Source organism: Periophthalmus magnuspinnatus, chromosome 8 (assembly GCF_009829125.3).
Source record: "Periophthalmus magnuspinnatus isolate fPerMag1 chromosome 8, fPerMag1.2.pri, whole genome shotgun sequence".
Classification (NCBI taxonomy): Eukaryota; Metazoa; Chordata; class Actinopteri; order Gobiiformes; family Gobiidae; genus Periophthalmus; species Periophthalmus magnuspinnatus.
In genome coordinates this window covers 11,368,150-11,382,575 of record NC_047133.1, presented here as the reverse complement: position 1 = coordinate 11,382,575, position 14,426 = coordinate 11,368,150, and the positions used below count along the sequence as shown (strand labels likewise).

Sequence of the window (14,426 nt, the reverse complement as noted above, 5' to 3'; positions counted from 1 at the left end):
AGGAAGTAGAGACGCTAACACTGAGCTAGCCTGGCGTCGTTGTGCACAAAGGCCAATGCAATTTAATATTAAGATTATAGGACATCGTTACTTTGACATATTTTATGATTAAATTATTGACCCTGGATGGTATAGTGCAAGATCCAGTAGAGCCAACAGACAGTATGAGACTCACAGTGACACAGAGAGACAAAATGGACTTTTTATGGTAATTTTGGTCTGTTAGTTGGTGAATAAAGCATAAATGTAAGTACCTATAGTTCATCCACAAATATAATCATACATAAAACAAGACATCACTGACAACATTACCAAAAGGGACATACAACGACAACATAGAGTATTTGCTGATGATTTTTATTGTTTTGAATGTAAGTATGCAGGACAAAACATAACACACAGAGACGCAGACGCAGATCTACTAGGCCTTGCACATGTCAGGGAACTTCATGTTGAGGTTAACCATGGTGGTTTGCTGAGAGGTGTGCTGCGTGATAGACCTGACAATGTTTGTGTTCTCGTCAATGGCCTCATGGTAAACCAAGCAGCTGTACACATGCTCTGACTCCTCCCACTCATTCAGAGGCACGGTCAGGTGGCTGTAGGCGTAGTAATCGCCATTGATTTTCATGCTGTTGGTTGTATTGAAGTCATGCTTTGACTCTTTATCGTCAATTAGCCACGTGACATAGATTTCCTTGGGGTTGAAGTTTTTTACATAGCAAGTCAGGGTCACCTTGTTATCTTTAGTTTGTTTGACAGGCGCCAGCATGAATACAGAGGGGGGCGTCTGCTCACTGAAGTCTGTGGAGGTGAAAGGTCGTTACTCAAAATGATTAAGAAGGTGCGGCTAAAACATATCTGACTGACACAAAAGTTATTATTTTGGCATATATTTCCACATTTTTTCTACAAACTGTCACTTGCACTGATGTAAAATTACACAAAAGTATAATGATAATTAGAAAAACATGAAAAGCTGTCACATGCACTTTAACCAAAATAGAGTACCGTACCTTTAAGCAGTTGGTTCATCAATTAAGATATACAGCAGATTTTTTTATTCTTCTTATTATGAATTTATTTATTTTCTTTCAAGTTATGTAACAAAATCTTATAGGCTTATATTCCTGTTCCCATTTTGCTGAAATGTTGAATATTGAGTTGTATCGTTGTGTGTGTGTATAGGTGCAAACTCACCATTCTTTCTCTCATAGACTTTTTTCAGTGGGTCAGTGAGCAGATCCTGATGATCTAGTTGACACACACGCCTGATGCCACTGTTCCACTCGTTGTATGTGATTTCCAGATCCAGAACAAAGCGCTGTCCCCGGACCTCCGCCCCTTCGTCAGTGTTGTTCATCAGTACATTTAGCTTCTCATCAGTCCAGGAGACACTGATGACTTTATTGGGCTCGGCCACATTCACTTCACATCTGATCTTTCCTGTTCGATAATACAGCATGTCTTGCACAGAAGGCGGGATGATTGTCATGCTACCTTCAAATGTCGTGCCTAAAACACAGAGAAGAAGACATGAACATGAGTTTAACTTTGAGCTCCCTGAGTTAAAGACCAATGCTTTCAATTATAACTGAATTACAACCAAATTGTAAAAAACATTTGCATTTCTGCAGATGAATTATATATATATATATATATATATATATATATATATATATATATATATATATATATATATATATATATATATATATATATATATATATATATATATATATATATATATGATGTTAACATAAAAAAATATTGCATTCAATTACTTCAAGTTATCTGTCTTTTTTAATATCTTATCTTTTGTAAAATAGTTCAAACTATTCAAAAATGTTTGTTATTTTTTTTGTTTCATCAAAACAATTTTCTGCAACTGGGGCAAGAAAATCTTACATAATCAACATAACATACAACATTAAATGGTGAAAACAAGATAAGACATTTTGAATACATTTTTTTTAGCTACAAATGTTTACTCACCGGCACATTTGTCTGAAGGACTGTATTCTTGTGTTATATTTGTTGTTAACTGTTTTTGCCCTTTCCCCAGCTTAAAGTTGCAGGTGAATTTGTCATAGCTATGCACGTTGCTCACTGGCAGAGTCAGGAAACTTGCTGCAGAATACACTGTTCCTTTGGTGGTCTTCACGGCTTTGGGGGGCATGGTGAACGCCAGGTCTGTGTTGATGTTGGCACTGTCTTTCAGCCAATTAAAATCAAAGACATTGGGTGCAAAATTGTTTGCCAGACAGGAAAACGTAACCTGCTCATTTTCTTCAGAGGTCATCATTGTAAGATTCGGCAATTGATAAATCACATCTGAAAAACAAACAGAAAAAACATACACACATATATAATTGCAAAAGCAGGGAATTGAGATATATATGCAGAAGTGAATTCATTGTATTAGTTACACTTAACACTTAACCTATTGGTGTAGGAATACGCTTACAAGTAACACAATCAATTCACTATTCTGCATATACATGGACAGCCGAAGCAGACAATGACACTTTAACAGAGCAAATTTAGATTGTAGACAAACAAATGAAAAGACATACATATCGAATGCAAGCAAAGCGTATTCAGTAATGGGCCAAGTATAGGCTATATTATGAATATTTACAAGCTCACAACTCCTCCACTCCACTAGTCTTATATACCACAATTCGTTTACTTATAGCAGGAAGACTTTTACAAAACCAAATTATGATTATTATTATTTTGAATTTGTTACTTTGTATTTTTTTTAAAGAAAATTTAAGGAAACATAAAGAGAGAAAGATTTTGAAAGTAATAAGTATACAGGTGATTTATCAATGTCTATGTCTATGCCAATATATAAGCAACAAATTTTGATATATTTTTCTTTTTTTTTTTGCAATAAGATTTGAATTTTATTTTATTTTTTTCTGTTTTTTTGTGAAAGAAGACGAAATATAAAACTGCTATAATAATCTCACATGCATTTCAGGACATGTTTTAGAGGTCAAGATATTTAGCAATTTAATAATTTTGGCAATTTCAAATATTCTTAATGCCAATTTACAAATCTATTTCTAACAACATTCCAGCTTTCTTTTTCTTTTTTTTTCTTTTTCTTTTTTTTAAACAACGCAATCATTACAGTTCAATTGTGTTTCCTTTCAATAAATATTTTACATAATTTTTAAAAGAACATTCCTCAAACTTTATCGGATGCCGAATATGTTAAAATGTTATCACTATCATGTTTTCAATTAACCTAGTAAAAACAAAAACACTTACTTGGCTTAATGAAATTCACTTCTTTATTTCCGGCCGCATGGTCCACTTTGCATTTGTAGGAAGCCCGGTTTTCCCAATCGTTTCTGGGAATTCGGATTTGGCTGACTCCGGAGTAGAGGTTGTCTTTGAGTACAGGTGGATACTGGATGGAGTCAGTCAGAGCGACATCGCCTTTAGTCCACGTAAAGCTCACCGCCGATGGGGAAAAGCCGGTGGCCAGACAAGCCAGTGTCACATCGGTTCCAGTACCAGAGTTGCATGGCATAACCGGGAAGACCGTGGGGGCCGTGGGTGTGGCTGGAAAAACAACAGAGACGGGTAAATAAGTTGCTAGCAAAATGTCAATGATGAGTCTCGTTCAGGACATGTAAAAAAGATGACAAATTATATCATAAATTAATACATAACAAAGAATAAAAAATAAAACAAAACAAGAGCAAAAAACCTCAACAAAACATGAAAAAATTAGTTTCAAGTTAGTAAAAAAATGTCTTTTTTTTCAATTACATTTTCGAATTTTGACTGTGCGGATCAATAAACTAAATTCTGTTTTACGTACCAATGCAATTTTTTTTATTTTGTGCCGAACATCCTGGATAATTTAAGAAATACTGTACACCACCAATTCAATGGAAAATCGAGCAATGCCCAATGTCATCCAAGTCAAAAAATGTGTTTTCTTACCTTTGATAACACATTATAGTGAGAAAACGTGGACAATACACATACATTCTTTCAGTAATCCATATTTTCAACTGCAATGCATGACACTATGACACTAAATTTACGCTTAAAATTTACACTTTTTTCAAGATAAGTACGGATCATATGCATAGGTGTACATAAATTAAAAGAATTACCTGATGTGACGGTTACCATGGTTCCTTTTCCCCAATAATCGAAATACCAGTTGTCACAGTAAACAAAGTCAGTGGTCGGGTCTCACAAAAACTGCATTTCCCTCATACCATGCCATAACTTGTTGTTTTTAGATGTTGCTAATTGTACATACAATTTAAAACTTCTCCAAGATTTAAAAGACGTTATCGTGACTTACCAGATGAGACGGTTACCATGGTTCCTTTTCCCCAGTAGTCAAAAGCGTAGTCACAGTGAATAATTCTACCATTCTCAACGTACAAAAACCTGCCTATTTTTAAAAATCAATTTGTCGAACCATAGATTTAGAGACAAATATTTGAAACCTCCCGTAATTGTTGATGTTACACCGACAACCATGCATTTTACCCATTTCACAAGCTTTGAAATACAAATTACATTGTAGACACATACTTAGCATTAGCAGCGGCAATGAAAAACTAAATAAACACAATTTGGACTAAAACGTTGTCGGGAAATGTTGCAGTTAAGAATAAAAATGAAATAATATCATTCAATTTGAGTGTTTTTTACCTGATGTGACGGTCACGGTGGTTCCTTTTCCCCAGTAGTCAAAGTAGTCGTCACAGTGCAGTATTTCAATGGTAAGTCACATCAAAAACCCTGTTATACATTACCTTTGATAGACAGTCAACTTGCTGGTTTTGGAATGACATTTGCAGATATTTAAGGAAAAAAAACTCACATAAATAAGGTACGAAATAGTCGATATCATGACTTACCAGAAGTTACTGTAACCTGGGTTCCTTTTCCCCAGTAGTCGAAGTACCCGTCACAGTGTGTTATTTCAATGGTACGTCAACTCAAAAACCCTGTTATACGTTACCTTTGATAGACAGTCAACTTGCTGGTTTTTGAATAACTTTTATGGATATTTAAGAAAAAAAAAACACTCAAATAAATAAGGTACAAAATAGTTGATATCATGACTTACCAGAAGTTACCGTAACCTGGGTCCCTTTTCCCCAGTAGTCAAAGTACACATCACAGTGTATTTTTTCAATGGTACGCCAATTCAAAAACTGTATCAACATATACCATGCAGTTTGACCTCTAGTACATGGTTTAGGAGGGAATTTTAAGTGCATTTAATTGAAAAACACAAGGATGAAACATCTAGGACTTACCAGATGTTACCGTAACCTGGGTCCCTTGTCCCCAGTAGTCGAAGTAGTTGTCACAGTGTAACATTTGAATGGTGCGTCAATTCAAAAACTCTCAACACCAACTCATACTTAGGAATATTGTGTTTTCTAAAGTTTCATGATACGTTACCTCTGACATAATTTTAGGTTTAGGAATGAAATTGGAGTATCAAAACATATGACTTACCAGAGGTTACCGTGACCTGGGTTCCTTTTCCCCAGTAGTCGAAGTAGCCGTAGTAGTCACAGTGAATTGTTTCAGTGGTACACCAATTCAAAAACATGTGGCTACATTACCCCTTACCGATTTAGGACAGAATGTTTTGGATGACATTTACGAACACCCAAAAACAGAAAGCAAACGCATTCAAAATAACTTAAAACTATTCATAACTTACCAGATGTTACTGTGACTTGAGTCCCTTTTCCCCAGTAGTCGAAGTAGTCGTAGTTGTCACAGTGAATTGTTTCAGTGGTACACCAATTCAAAAACCCGTGGCTACATTACCCCTTACCGATTTAGGACAGAATGTTTTGGATGACATTTACGAACACCCAAAAACAGAAAGCAAACACATTCAAAACTTAAAACAATTCATAACTTACCAGACGTTACTGTGACTTGAGTCCCTTTTCCCCAGTAGTCGAAGCCATCACAGTGCTACAATACAACCTGCATGTTGTACAAATACTGTTGAATAAAAACAGTAGCATAGCCTGCAGTAAATATTATTTTTAATTTATTCCCTTGAGATTTGAATTTCCTCTTTTCAACTCCTATAGAGGTTCCTCTTTCTCCACCATTTCCTTAGTTGTACACATGGCAAAGTATTTCCTCAATGTAGGCATGTTTATTTACAAAAATCTCTCAACCAAGATGGCACCCAGGGCTTTGTTGACTTTAAAATGACCAGATAATGAATGCAATAAATGCTCGATGAGTTAATATGTTAGTATTTAAAGACTATTCACTGGTATTGGTGGTATTCTCTATTCTTCATTTATTCATCTACCAGAGAAAACATTGGATTCTTATCGGTTCATGCCAACGTATGTCACATGTAACGTGACAGAATTCCATTGTGGTTGGTCGAAGCCATATTGTTTCTATGGAAAGCTTCAAGCGTTTGCACTGTACTTTATTTTGAGAGCTCAGAGAAAATGTCAAGTGTGAATGCAAAAACACAGCTCCAGATATGTTTTTGGTGAGGGGGACAGTGCTTGATATATTCTTTAAAATGCAGCTGTACTTTTGAACAATGCCATTTGTTGTGGAGTAAATGTCTACACCACAGCTCAGAGTAAAGATTAGAACTGATATGTGACTAGTTTATGGATATTTCCTTCGGAGTTTAGTGCCAGTACCAATATGGCCACCGACGGCATATAAGTCACGTGTCTGGCATGAACCAACTGTGAGCGGGACTTGTGGTCTATCTTGGAAGATTGCCAAGCTTGCTAGAAATTATCTGTCACCTGCAGAAGGCTAAAGGTGCCTTTGGTTGGTCTATCAAGAGTCTTGCAGAAAATTGTGAAGTCCAGAATGATACTGTCATATTGTCAAGATCCCGGTCTGTCCTGCCTCGTTTGTTGTCCTTTCCCTTCCCTCGCGTGTCTGAGTCTGGAGCTGGGCGGAGACCTTGGCTCCTCCCGTGCGCACCTGGAGGCAATCACAATCAGCTGCACCTGCAGTGAATAAGAGGAGCCAGGACCCAACACTCGGCACCGGATCATCCGCGTGTTCATGTGAATATACCTTGCTTGGCTCAGTTAATGTTTTTCCCTGCTTTTTACATTGCTTACCGGATACCTTTTGCTCCTCACCAGATCCCGCTCCTTGGACCAGCTCAGCACTCCCGTCTTCAACCCTGCTTCCCTGTACCGGTACTGTTCTCCCCATCTCTGATTCAGCTCCTCACATTTTTCACTTGGACCACGGCTAACTCCCCGCTCCCGACACACCGTCTGATCTACCATCATTTGCCTGTCTACACTTTTGTAAATAAACATTTTTAAACCTCCCGAGCTCTGTCTTTTTGGTCCCTCGTGCCTAATGTTACGACACATATATAGAAATGAATGCACATGTTTTGCTTCACCGTGCAGCATACTTTACGGGAGCACTACTGTGCAATACTGTAGTTAAGCCTGCACTGTCGTAAAGCTGGCTAATCGGACCAAGAGACGCAAGACTCGGGGAAAGTTTACAGTGTTTATTTATAGGTTGTGAATTAATGTACAATAAAGTGGGCTGATCTGATGGGGGACAGGGGGCAAGGTGCAGGCCGGGATCCAGAGACAGAGCGGATGGAGTGGCAGAGCCGACGGAGTGGGCGGCGCCGGAGCGGGAAGTAGGATGCGAGCCGGGGTCCGCGAACGTGGGGCACAGGAACGGAGACAGGACGACCAGAGCCAGGGAAAGGAGCAGGGTGCAGAGCGGGATCCAGAGGCGTAGGGTGCGGTGAACAAAGCGAGACAGGACTGTACCAGGACTGGGAAGCCGAGTTGGAGCAGGAGCGCAGGAGCTGAGGTGGTCCAGAAGACAGGATGTGGACAAGCGGACGATCTGGCCGTGAGCAAGATGAAGACACGCAGACGATCTGGCACCGTGAGTCCGGTCCTGGCTCCTCTTATACCCGGCAGGTGGTGTTGATTGCGCTGATGAGCTGCAGGTGCCCGCGGGTGGAGCCAGGAGCCCAGCCCAGCTCCGGCTCCAACAGGTGAGGGAGGGAAGGAGCAGGACAGGAGGTAAAACAAGGACAGGAATAGTGCGGATCGTTACATGGACACACTTGCTATCATAGTGTTATACTAGCCAGCCATGTTCTTGCCTTGTCTTCACAATAAAGGCAGATTTATAAAAGTAAACTTAACACTCGTCATTCCACTTGGCGTCAGAAATGACCCTGACCAAATTTTCGCCAAAAACAAGTCATTTGTCATTTCTTTTCCTTTGAGAAGCCAACCGCGTGGCCGGACTGAAAACAGCGGTTTGAGTGGTATCGGATCGCCACCAAACTTTACAAAGACAATAGGGTGGTGCAGGTGAGCTGCCTGATTTATGCCATGGGCACTGAAGTGTCAAGTCATTAATGTCTTCTCAAGATTGTGATGACATTAAGACTGTACTGGCAAAGTTTGACAAGTACTTTTTCTCACCGAGGATTGTGATACATCAGCATGTTTTCACCAGCTGCGACCTGATTGTGGTCGGGATCTTGGACAAAGAACTCTCATGCAAGCTGCAGCTGATCTCACATTACCACTCACAATCCAAAACATGAGGTAGTCTAAGGAGGTCATGGCTCAAGTATGCCAACAAGGAGACGCAGCAGCCATACAGGAGGTACAGTAATAAAGGCAAAAGTACAACATGGAAAACACCATGCAAACAAGGCAAGCAAAATATAGGCAGAAAATGGGGAGAGACAGACAGAAACTGTAGCAAATGTGAGAAAACAGCTCACAGAACAGATGAAAAATGTCCAGCTTCAAAAGCTGCATGTCATAGCTGTCACAAAATGGGGCACTGGGCCAGAGCATGTTGTAGTGGCAGGTCAGTGAACGAAGTCACAGAAAATGAAAATAGTGAACAGACCTCCTACTTCCTGGGCTCGGTCAGCAATCCAAAATACAAAAGTGAGATGTGGACTGTACTCCTCTATATAGATTCTGTCCCGGTGAAATGTTGAATGTTAAAAAATCAACAGAGGAGCTGATGTAAATGTCATGAATGAGGACACATCCCACACAATTGCCTCTGAAAAAGCTCTAAAGCCATTTCATCTTCCCCTAGATAGTCCAGGGGGTGAACTCTTGTGCCTTGGCTGCTTTGCGGTGACTGCAGGATATAAAAACAAAAAATAATAACATTCATAGCACTGTTGAGCAGGTACTGCTTCAAGAGTCAACCTTTAAGCATTACAAGTGTGCCTGAAATCTTCCAGCTGACAATGCTAGAGACTGGATGGTTTGGAGGGTATGGAATTCTTCATGGATGACATCTTATTGTATGGGGCCGCCATGGAAGAACGCGACACTCGTCTGGACAAAGTGTTGCTTCACATCCAGTCAACTGGCCTAAAGCAACAAAGAAAAGTTCTCTAGTGCTAACTGCGATTTCTGGGTCATCTGATTCACCACTCCGGGCTAAAACCAGATGCTGAGAAAGTTGAGGTGATTAGCCTGCTGTCCCCACCACAAAACATTCAAGAGCTGAAGAGGGTGCTTGGTGTGGTCAATTGCCTGGACAAGTAGATTCCTGCTCTAGCCACTATCGGTCGACTTTTGTAAGCTTTACAAAAGACTAAGAAAGCCTGGACCTGTGGTCCCTCAGAAGTCAGCTTTTGTGATCATTAAGGACATGCTAACAACAGCACCTGTTCTGAGTCTCGAGCCTCACTAAAAAGTTTGCAAAATTATTCTCCATTAATCTGCAATGTTTTTCATCAGCCTGAAGAAATGGGTTCAAATGTTGGGACACAACCCTGACTTGCACACATGCACTGGCCATTTTATCTGCCGAGGCATATCCCTTGTTTGTTCACCATTTCTGTTTGTTGGCTAGGCCTATTGAGCTGCACTATGTGTGAACTGTGCCTGAGTGATTATTAGCATAATCATTCAGGCCTCTAATGGTTGTTGTCACACCTATTAGCATCCTTGCTAACCCTATTGTTTTCATTGTTTAGATTTAGGTCTGAGAATGAAGTTATAAATAGGAGATAGATGATGTGTAATTCCTTTTCAAAGAAGGATTGTCTTTCCTAACAGAAACTGCTTCATTAACTCAAACCATTTCTTTTTTTTTTTTTCTTTTTTTTTTTTTTTTGGCTATGATCTGTACCTCACTATCTTCAAAGGAGTGGTTAGTAACTTTGACATGGAGATGGAGAGCAAACTGGGGTCCTGAGGTGCTCTCACAATGGTACTGGTATATTCTCTTATAACACTTACTGCAGTTTTCACTGCACTGAATGGAGTAGACTACATTGCTTTGTTTGTGGCTTGGGGTTTTGTCCTTTGAATGAACCAGTTTTGTGTTAAAGTGTTAATAGGAATTTCATTTTTCTAAAAATCCTCTATGCTATGAAAGCAATAGATATCCCTTTTCATCTAGGTTCTGATTCTCTATTGTCCTGTTCACAACTCCAATTCTCCAAGATAATCCTTCTACAAGAGAGGCTGTTGCCTTATTAAAATGTGTCCTTCTTTGATCATATCTGTGTTTTTGTGTTGCTTTCAGTACAGCAGTTTAGTGAGTCATGATGTTGGACCTGCATTTGTTGGAAATAAGGAAGCACCTGCCTAGACTGCATCCTGCTTTTAAAATACAGCATTACAAAATTAGACAAAAGCTGGTGACACTTTGGAACAGTTGAACACAAAATATGAATTGCATTGGCCAAGCCATTGACCCAATCTAGCTGTTTCTGGTTAAATAAACCTCTGTTTTTGTGAACCAAAGACATTTCTATAATTAATCCTTTCTGTGTGAGTATTATTTTATTTTGTAGCCTATAGTGAGCACAACTTGATGCACACAGAATAAAGTCATTATTTTCAGTCTGACGTGGGCATGAGTTTTTGTATTGGCACATTTCACCGTGCCCCACCCACTGGCTACATAGTGACATACAGCCTTACAAAAACCACTGACTGACTTCCTGGGTAAAGTATTATTTATCATTTTTTATCAACTCAAGCTTGTTTTGTTGTTTAATTGATGTAAAAGTCACCATTCAAATACATATCTCCATATATATTGGGGGTAATTGTTTTTTTGTTTTATTCAGTGGCTACGATTACATGCACACACATGCACCTCCTCTGATCACACATCAGATTTTGTGGTGTACATGTTATTTAAGCAATCTTAAATATCTTGAAATCAGATCATAATCAGAGTTTGGTGTGCATGTGAACAAGGCCACTGTGCGTATTTGTTTGCACACATGTTGTTTTTGGTCATTTAAAGACAATACTTATAGATTACTTTGGCAGACCATCTTTTTAGTCTAAACCAGTGTTTTTCAACCACTGTGCCGTGGCACACTAGTGTGCCGTGAGATATTGTCTGGTGTGCCGTAGGAAATTATCCAATTACACCTAACTGGTCTAAAAAATATCAGGTTTCACAGTGAGTAGAAATATTTTATTTTATTATAAAATGCTTTTTTTTTGTGTTTATTTGATTCCTGTTCAAAATAATCTGATGAGAATTACTTTATATTGTAAATATAGGATGCAGAGTTTCATTTTTTTAACATTTTCTGCTTATGGTGTGCCTCGTGATTTTTTCAATGAAAAAAAATGGTTGAAATACACTGGTCTAAACTGTGGTGTAGTGTTTGGCACAAGGTTTTTGTATTGGCACATTTCACTGTGCCCCCGTATAGCCACAGTGACACAGAGCCATGCAAAAACCCTGGTGTCCTGTCAGCCACGAACAGATGGGCATCACAAGATCACATTTTCTTTTCGATTTTTTTTTATTTGAAGTTGAACTTGATATATTCCAAGCAGTCAAGTATAGATGAGTAAACTGATGTTTATTGGCTGTCAAAAAATGCCGTTATTGGCACATTTCACTGTGCCCCTGTATAGCCACAGTGACACAGAGTCATGCAAAAACACTGACTGACTTCCTCCTGTATGTACTATGTGTGTCTAAGTTTACTTTTCAGTCACAAAAGAAAATTAAAATCTGTCAACTGGACAAAACGTTGTAGGAGTGAAGACGTTTCGCTGCTCATCCAAGTCCCTTCCCTCCCACAACATTTTGTCCAGTTGACAGATTTTAGTTTTCTTTTGCGATGGATCTGACCTTGACAACTGAGGGATTACACAGATATTTACTTTTCAATGTATACAGTTGTGTGAGTGTGTGGGTATATTTTTTGTTTTTAATTAGTTGGAATTATTGTTTTTTATAATTTTCATTTTTTCTTTGTTTCAGATATATTATGATTACTTTGGAGTATTGTTTGCATCCAGTGGCAGTGTGTCATGTTTGAGTGTGACATGTTTTGAGTGTAAACAATATTGCAATGATTGGAAAAAGGTTTTTGTACTGGCACATTTCACTGTGGCCCCCACCCCACACAGTCACACAGCCTTGTACAAAAACCTCTGGGGTGTATATTTATAGCGCTGGACATTTGGGCTCCATGTGATACACAGACTTTATTGTATTCCATTCATGTCAATGCTGGTTGGAAATTAACAAAAAAAATAAATCAAAATAAATAAATAATAAAAAAAATAATAATGAAATGGGGAAAAATGCTAACCCCTGATTTTAATTTCAACCATTTCATCATTTTGAAAACATTTAATTTTATTATAATGTTGAATCTTGAAATGATAAACAAAAATGTGTACTGTGTCATTTCTACATTTATATTTTAAGGCATTACTATTATTTGAAATGAACTATAACAGTACTCGGGGGTACTTTGTTTTTGTTATGGCATGTTTCACTGTGGTTGTTATAATACACAGTGTTTGACGTCAGCACAAAAACTCCACACTGCACCTCGGTCTTACACAGTTTAGCAGTAACTGTTTTTATGCATTAAATAAATCAAATAATTCTTTATAAATGTCCAGTGTAATAATATTAATAATAGCTACAATATTATTAATAATAATAACATTAATAATAATAATAATAATAATAATAATAATAATAATAATAATAATAATAATAATAATAATACATGTATTAATCAAAAAGTAATTTTTTTTCCAAATTCCAAAACGTGAAAATTGAAAAAAAAAAAGTGACACAATAGCACATTAGGGTTAATCTATCAAATTCTTCATAAACCTCTTATTAACCTCTTATTATTATATCTAGTGTTTGTTCCTCTTTATCCTCTTTTTTCATCCTACTTTTTCTGGACAAATTTTTTTAATGTAATTGCAATTTTTATTCATTTATTTTTTTTACTATTAATGAATTATTTTATACAATTCTATGGGCAAATAAATATATTTAGATTAATCAACAATAAATAATAAAATGATCTAACCAAACTCACTCACTATAACTGCTGGTTTAAAACTATTTCATTATCACTGCTGACAGATAACACCACTATAAGAAAATGACAAGACACTTTTGAATAATGGTCATATTTTATCACTTTATTTCGAACTATTGGACAATGACTGAAATACTCTGAGATGTGATGTAGTTCAAATCAGGCTCAAAACTGTCTGTCATAGAGTTATTACAACGTTAAACTTTGGCACACTTTAACTTACTGACTCTGGGGTGTAAAAAAACTCATTCATGTGTTGCAAACAATATTTGTGGAAGCCATTTTTGAGTGTTAATTTCGTTGACTAAAATATTTTCATCATAGTTTTCATGAATGTTATGTGTTTGCTGATTTAAATTAGCTAAATGAATTCATAAAATTTAATGAAATCATAATGAAAACTAAACCTAGAACTCAAATCATGTGCATTTTTGTCAACCACAACTATGACTAAAATGACACATTTTCGTTGACTAAAATGCTGATATTTTCTTCAAATTATAAAACTAAACAGGCATGAATGAAAGGAACAAATGGAGACTAGATCAGAGTTGCACTTTTCGTTTCCAGAGCCCCAAACCAGGCCATAAACAAACTCACGGTCCAATAAGGCGTCTGTACATCTTCTGTTAACAAAGTACAGAGCAATGGCATCTTGACTGCAGGACATAAAATGTTGCTAAAACATACACAAATCACTGTGAATACAAATTCGGTTGGGTAAATGGTAAGGGAAAACAGTTATAACATGTTTGAAACCTCTTAAAAGTTGGTTTTGCATATCTCTATTTTCAGGACCAGACCTGGAGATAACTCTATAAATTGTAGCTTTGAAATGCAGAACAACCCCATCCACAACTCCAATTCTCCAAGATAATCCTTCTACAAAAGAGGCTGATACCTTTTAAAATGTGTCCTTCTTTGATCATATCTGTGTTTTTGTGTTGCTTTCAGTACAGCAGTTTACCTACTATATGTTGGATCTGAAAATGTTGGAAAAATGAAGAAGCACCTGCCTAGACTGCATCCTGCTTTTAAAATACAGCATTAC

The 14,426-nt window shown here is 37.6% G+C and overlaps 1 protein-coding gene and 1 gene segment (V, D, J or C); both read right to left on the bottom strand.

Moving 5' to 3' along the window:
- Positions 1-341: 341 nt before the first annotated feature.
- The window catches only part of LOC117375009 (immunoglobulin mu heavy chain-like), a 103,389-nt gene continuing 89,304 nt past the window's right edge, over positions 342-14,426 (bottom strand). The window contains exons 3-7 of the mRNA XM_055223584.1: positions 4,340-4,404; positions 3,283-3,579; positions 1,996-2,334; positions 1,201-1,515; positions 342-804 (exon numbers count right to left, since the gene is read on the bottom strand). Coding sequence (XP_055079559.1) covers positions 422-804; positions 1,201-1,515; positions 1,996-2,334; positions 3,283-3,579; positions 4,340-4,404 — 1,399 coding nt within the window. The 3' untranslated portion in view covers positions 342-421. The remainder of the gene's footprint in view (positions 805-1,200; positions 1,516-1,995; positions 2,335-3,282; positions 3,580-4,339; positions 4,405-14,426) is intronic.
- The window catches only part of LOC117375015 (Ig heavy chain V region MC101-like), a 41,122-nt gene continuing 32,224 nt past the window's right edge, over positions 5,529-14,426 (bottom strand). Inside the window, exon 3 of the V gene segment in view lies at positions 5,529-5,569.